The sequence below is a fragment of the Myotis davidii genome, unplaced genomic scaffold (genome assembly GCF_000327345.1).
Source record: "Myotis davidii unplaced genomic scaffold, ASM32734v1 scaffold1477, whole genome shotgun sequence".
Classification (NCBI taxonomy): domain Eukaryota; kingdom Metazoa; phylum Chordata; class Mammalia; order Chiroptera; family Vespertilionidae; genus Myotis; species Myotis davidii.
The window spans coordinates 431,938-438,679 of NW_006288182.1; the positions used below are offsets into that span (position 1 = coordinate 431,938).

The window sequence follows — 6,742 nt, forward strand, 5'->3', positions numbered from 1 at the left end:
GAAATGACAAGTGGTGGTGCCCCAACTCCCCAATCAGCCCGGCTCTGAGCCCAACCAGGGCTGCACCTAGGGATTGGGCCTGCCCTCTGCCACCCGGAAGCAGGCCTAAGCCAGCAGGTTATCTCCCGAGGGGTCCCAGACTGGGAGAGGGCACAGGCCGGGCTGAGAGACCCCCCCTGCCCCCAGTGCACAAATTTTTGTGCACTGAGCCTCTAGTTTAAAAATAAAATTAAAACTTTTAGAGTCCCCACGCTACCTAGGGAACTTAAACCAACAGCAACAAGCTGAGTCAAATACAAGGCCTGCCCCTCTCGGTGGCCTCGCACCGCAACACGACCACGCCTCCCAGGAAAGGAAAGTCCAGGCCCGGGGGCTGGTGATTGGGTGATCTGTAAAGAGGGCGGGGCGTGTAACGCTCAGCTGGGGGCGGGGCGGGGCAGAGAGCACGCTTTTCTCGCGAGATTAGGCTGGTTCCGCATTTCCTCTCCGCTAGGTGGGGGAGGCGGGTGAGGTGGACGCCGCAGCTTGCACCCGCTTATACTGGCTCGACCCCGGCTCGGAGCAGCGGCGGCCAGTGCTTCCGCTGTCGGCGGGCTGAGGCCTATCTGCTACCTCTCCGGTTCCCGTGCGGGCTCCGAGTCCCGACTGCGACGGGGGCCAGCGGCCCCTCCCCTCCCCTCTGAGGACAGAAGATGAGCTTCCTCTTGTGAGTGCAGTCGGGCCGCGGTTCGGGGCTGAGGGCGGAGGGCGGCGAAGGGGAGAGGGGGCGCCTGAGGTGAGGGCCGGCCCCGGGGTCGGGGTGGTCGGCGCTGGGTTTGCTCCGGTTTAGGGTCCCCGGGAGGAGGCTAGGACGTGGGCCGAGGCAGACGGAGAGGGAAAGTCGACGCCGAGGGAGCGGAGCGAAGAGACCGAGGAGTAGAAAGGCCCCAGGGCCATAGCGCCTCCAAACTTTTCCGCCCGAGCGGCCCCGAGGGCGACGGGGCGACCTGGGGGCGGAGCCCGGAGCTCCTCCGAGGATCCGAGCTGACGGAGCGTTTACTCCGCCGCTGGTCCAGTTCCGTTACCGTCGGTGTTAGAAAAACCCCGAGGAAAAACGCCGCCCGGAAAACGTGCGGTGCTGCCGCGCGAGAAGCACTGCGCCGGCGTCTTGTTGATTCTGCTCAGGTGGCTCCCTCCTCGCAGCGCATTGCTTGCATGTGTGTCGTCTGAATGACTAAAGACCTATTTTTCGTTACAGACATCACCCACATACTTGACATTTTTATTAAAATTCAGAATTGCGTGGTGTTTCATAACCAGAGTGCATCTAACAGATTAACTAGTTCTAACTAGTTCCTTATCGTGAGAAATGAGGGTTCCTTCGCTATTTATAAAATGGGACTACAGCACTGGGAATGCCTTGGTCCAGGTCGCTTTCCCCCTCCGGGTTGTCGTGTTAAGGGTATAGAGTCTTCAGAGTATGATTATCAGGTCAGGAAGTCTGTAGGGTTTAGATTTTCATTGCAATTCCTGTGTTACTGGAACCATCTCTCCCCCAAGTCTTTCTCTTGCGAGTCCATGTTTATTTAGCGGTTGGTTTGTGTGTGCACGTTGCCTAGTTGCTTTTGGATGTCAACGCGAGGCTCTGTATTTCTCCTGAACTTTGTTTTGTTGATGGGTATCTGAGCTTCCACCTTTTGGGGTTTTTACGAATAATGCTGTGAACTTTTACGTACTGGACACATTTTTGTGTTGGTGTGTTCATTTCTCTTGGGTGTTCTACCTGAGCGAGGGATTACTGAGCTCCACGGCAATTAGGTTTAATCTTTTGAGGATATCTCTCGCTCTCGTCTTTTTTTATTATAACCATCCTCTGTGGGTGTGAAATGGCATCTCACTGTGGTTTTAATTTGCCTTTCCCTAATGACTAAGAAGGTTGAGCAGCCTTTCGTGTGCTTATTGGCCATTTGTATATTTTTTGTTTGGAGAAATGTCTATTCAGAGCTTCTGATCCATTTTCTTTTAAAATATTTTTAATTATAGTTGACAACTTTTGGCCTTTTTAAAAAATTGGGTTCTCTCTTTATTTTTGAGTTGTAAGGATTCTTTATCCTTGATACAAGTCACTCACTTATCACATCTATGATTTGCAAATATTTTCTCCCGTTTTGTGGATTCTTTTTCACTGTCTTGGTGTCATTTGAATCACGATTTAGATGATGATAATATTTGAATATGGAGCCATCATTCTATGCCTTACAAATTTAGTTTTCTGTCATTCACAGGTTTTCTAGATATAAAAGGCAATTCCTTGTAATTTAGTACTCCCCTAATAAATATAGGTGTTTACCACGTTGAAAAACTTTCCATATTTGAATTTAGTGTTTTTATAATTCATTTTACTTCTTAATCTTATTTAAAATTCAAATTACTGGCCGAGGCCGGTTTGGCTCAGTGGATGGAGCGTCGGCCTGCGGACTGAGGGGTCCCGGGTTCGATCCCGGTCAGGGGCATGTACCTGGGTTGCGGGCACATCCCCGGTGGGAGGTGTGCGGGAGGCGGCTGATCGATGTTTCTAACTATCTCTCTTCCTTCCTCTCTGTAAAAACTCAATAAAATATATATTTAAAAAAAAAATTCAAATTACTGGGGTAAAAGGAAAGCCCACAGTTTATTCCTTTCCCCTTCTTAGAAGTAAGTAATCACCACGATCAATTTGATTTGTATCCTTTCTGTACATTTACAAAATGGGTTCCTGCTGTTTATTTGGTTTTGTTTTAACCATGTTTGAGATCTTTTCAAGTAAATACATGTAGCTCTCTATCTTGTCCTTGTATCTTGTTCTTAACTACAATGCAATACTCCATGAAACAGATGTATCATAGTTTGTTCATTCTTCTAATTAGCCTTACAATTGTTTCCAGATTTTTCACTGTTACAAACAATCTTGGAGTACACATTCTTACCATATCTAAGAGAGATACTTAGTGGAAGGGATGGATTGAGGAACATTTCAGTGTTAACAGATACTGCCATATTGCCCTCCCAAACACTTTACCCTTTCGCCAGTGCTGTATTAAAGCACTAATTTCTCTATACCACACTTAAGGTAATTGTTTTCACGTTTGACACTCAGTTTAAGGAAATATCTTATTTTAATTAAATAGTTTTTCAGATGTTCATTGTTCTTTGTAGTTTTCCTTCTGAATTGCCTATTCATCTCATTTCTCTAAAGCAGGGGTTCTCAACCATGGCTGCACATTAGAATCACCTGGGAATCTTTTTAAAATCCTGATTCCTGGGCCTCATCCTCTGAAAATTCTGTTTCTTTGTTATGGGATGGGGCCACAATATTAGTAACAAAGAAACAGAATTTCCAGAGGATGAGGCCCAGAAATCATGATTTTAAAAAGATTCCCAGGTGATTCTAATGTGCAGGCAAGGTTGAGAACCACTGCTCTAAAGGGTACCTTACCTTTTTCTTAACAGATTATGGAAGCCCATTATTAATCCAGATTATCTTTTGTAATACATATATTGCAAGTACTTTTTTTGGTTACTTATCTTTTTGCTCTGTTACTGAATTTTAATTATTATAATTTGAAATTCATCCATTTAAGGTTTTGGGTTTTGTGACATGTTAGGAAGACCTTCCTTGTGGATGGTGTGAGATAGGAATAAACACTTACTTTCCCCTCCAATAACCAGTTGTCTCTCTCTCATTTACTTTTTCTGCTTAAAACTTCAAAAAATGTGTTGCTTCCCCTGTGGTTTGCTTTGATGGCATCCCAAATATTTTGGTATAGAAACTTTTTGAGCTATTAGAACCTTAGGGCTACTTCCCTCGCAGCACCATTTTGTGTAGGTGGAAATTGAGGCCAAAGGGAGGTTAGGTTTCTCAAGCATCCACAGAGATAGTGGCAGATCAAGGACTAGCATCCAGGTTTTTTCTTTTTTTGGTTCAAGTGCCCTTTCTATTACACCAGACTGCTTCAGGAGGCATAGTTAAATTGCCTTCTATGTGACATTGTGCTGCTAATACTGTTTCTACATGAGGAAAGAAATTTAAAGCATTCTTTTTATTATGATCATCTCCCTCTACCCCCAAATCCTGGCACTTTTCAGGAAATATTTTTTATTTTATTTTACAATTTATATTATGCCATTAAAATTATGCCATTCTGCTTCTTTCTAGTCCCAAAAATTTATATACTTTCTTTTAATCTAACAGCAGCAGCCGCTCTTCTAAAACATTCAAACCAAAGAAGAATATCCCTGAAGGGTCTCATCAATATGAACTCTTAAAACATGCAGAAGCAACTCTAGGAAGTGGGAATCTGAGACAAGCTGTTATGTTGCCAGAGGGAGAGGATCTCAATGAATGGATTGCCGTTAATAGTAAGTTTTAATAACATTCAACTTTGCTGGTTTATAGGAAGGTTTGCTAAAATCTTTTTGTTAATGAATTTTATTTTAACAGGTATGTGAGGGTTGTAATATAACAGATTACCTGTAAAGAAACACATAAATACAAATACATTAAAAATTGTAGTGTTCTCTTTGGAGTACTTGGTTATAGCTTTTGTGGTTGAGTAAGGAGACCTAAGAAGAAATGGTGAGTGCTTGGGAGAATGCAGCTGAGTAAACTTAAGTAAAAGATTGATAAATGCAAAGATTCCACTTGTGGTGGACCATGACTTTGTAGAGAATCCATCTGTATAGTTGTGTCCCCAAACTCAGCATCTCTAATTTGCCTACTATGTATACAGAAAAGTCAATTGCAGTTCAAAGCTTTAATCACTTATTTGTTGTGACTTGAGTATTCATAGGAAATTGAGAGATTGGGAGAAAATGGTGGAATCTATAAGCTGAAAGTCACTCTTGAGTTCAAGAAAGTGAGGGCATGACATGGAAGAATATGCAGAGACTAGAGATTTGAATATTAAGGTTATATAATTTCTGAGATAAAATCAGCTCTGGGTGATAAGGTTTAAATTTATTAAAAATTTCGGATGTTCCAGGAATTTTTTAAACTATTTTCCCACCCGGCGTGCTCAGTGGTTGAGTGTTAACCTATGAACCAGGAGGTCATGGTTCAATTCCTGGTCAGGGCACATGCTTGGGTTGTGCATTTGATCTCCAATGTGGGGCATGCAGGAGGTTTGCCGATCAATGATTTTCTTTCATCATTGATGTTTCTGTCTTTCTCTCTTTCTCCCTGAAATCGGTAAAAATATGTTTAAAATAAATAAATAAACTGTTTAATGGAAAATTTCAAACATACAAAAGTAGAGAAACTAGCATGGTGAATTCCCAGGTAACCATTATCCAGCTTTAACAATGATCAATTCATGGCCAATTCATAATTCTTCTGTGTATCTCACCCTGATTATTTTGAAGTGAATCCCAGACATATTATTTCATCTATAAAGATTTCAGTATCTCTAAAAGATAACTCTCCTTTTATTTTATTATTATTATTATTATTTTTAAATATATTTTACTGATTTTTTACAGAGAGAAAGGGAGAGGGTTAGAGAATTAGAAACATAGATGAGAGAGAAACATCGATCAGCTGCCTCCTGCACACCCCCTACTGGGGATGTGCCCGTTACCAAGGTTCATGCCCTTGACCAGAGTCGAACCTGGGACCCTTCAGTCTGCAGGCTTATGCTCTCTCCACTGAGCCAAACCGGTTAGGGCAGATAACTCTCCTTTTAAAGATAATGATGATACCACCATTCCTTTATGATATCAAATATGCAATCAGTGTTCACATTTCTGCTGATAGTCCTATAAATGTTTCTTTTAAAAAAAAGTATCATTGAGCCCTGGCCAGTGTCACTCAGTTGGTTGGGCATTGTCCCGTGCACTGAAAGGTTGCCAGTTCTATTCTCAGTCAAGGCATAGCCCCAGGTTGTGGGCTCGATCCCCAGTAGGTGGCATGCAGGAGGCCACTGATCAATGTTTCTCAACCACCTCTCCCTCTCTCCCCCTCCCTCCCTCCTCTCTTCTCTCTCTCCTTCTCTTTCTCTCTCTCCCTTACTCTCTTTCTAAAATTAATAAGAGTATATATTTTAAAAAAATGTATGATTGGCGGACCAAAGGGTCCTGATTCCATTCTGGTCAAAGGCATATACCTCAGTTGCAGGCTCCTCCCTGGCCTGAGCCCTAGTCGGGCTCGTGCAGGAGGCAACTAATTGATGTGTTTCTCTCACATCAATATTTCTCTCTGTCTTTCCCTCTCTCTCCCACTCTCTCTCTCTGAAAAATCAATGGAAAAATATCCTCGGGTGAGGATTAAAAATAAAGAAAAACAAAAAAAAATGTATGGTTGGTTTAAATCAGGATCCAGGAAGGCCTGTTTTTTTCTTCTTTTTTTAAATTTTAAAAATACATTTATTGAGGTGACATTAGTTAATTATATAGGTTCCAAGTTTACAAATTCTGTAATACATCATATGTATATTGCATTGTGTACTCACCACCCAAAGTCAGATCTCCTTCTGTCACCATATATTTGACTCCCTTTCCCTCTGGTAACCACCACAGAGGTGGTAGTATATACTTCTAATGGAATAGCGACTTCAGTTGGTTGCCTCTAGCATGCACCGGAGATCTAGCCTGTAACTGAGGTATGCGCTCTTCACCGGAATCAAACCCATCGTCCTTCAGTCTATATGCAGCCGTGGGCAAACTACGGCCCGCGGGCCGGATCCAGCCCGTTTGAAATGAATAAAACTAAAAAAAAAAAAAAAAAGAC

General features: G+C 42.7%; 1 protein-coding gene across 3 annotated transcripts in view; it reads left to right on the forward strand.

Annotated features, from left to right (window-relative positions):
• The first annotated feature begins 447 nt into the window (after nucleotides 1-447).
• MOB1A (MOB kinase activator 1A) overlaps nucleotides 448-6,742 on the forward strand; it is a 21,327-nt gene continuing 15,032 nt past the window's right edge. For 2 of the 3 annotated variants that reach the window (XR_001513234.1, XM_006760021.2), the window contains exons 1-2: nucleotides 448-706; nucleotides 4,211-4,377. Coding sequence is in view for 2 of the 3 variants with exons in the window: in XM_006760021.2 (XP_006760084.1) it covers nucleotides 693-706; nucleotides 4,211-4,377 (181 nt within the window). In the remaining variant the exon portion in view is untranslated. The remainder of the gene's footprint in view (nucleotides 707-4,210; nucleotides 4,378-6,742) is intronic. The other variant, XM_015561516.1, reaches the window with a different exon arrangement.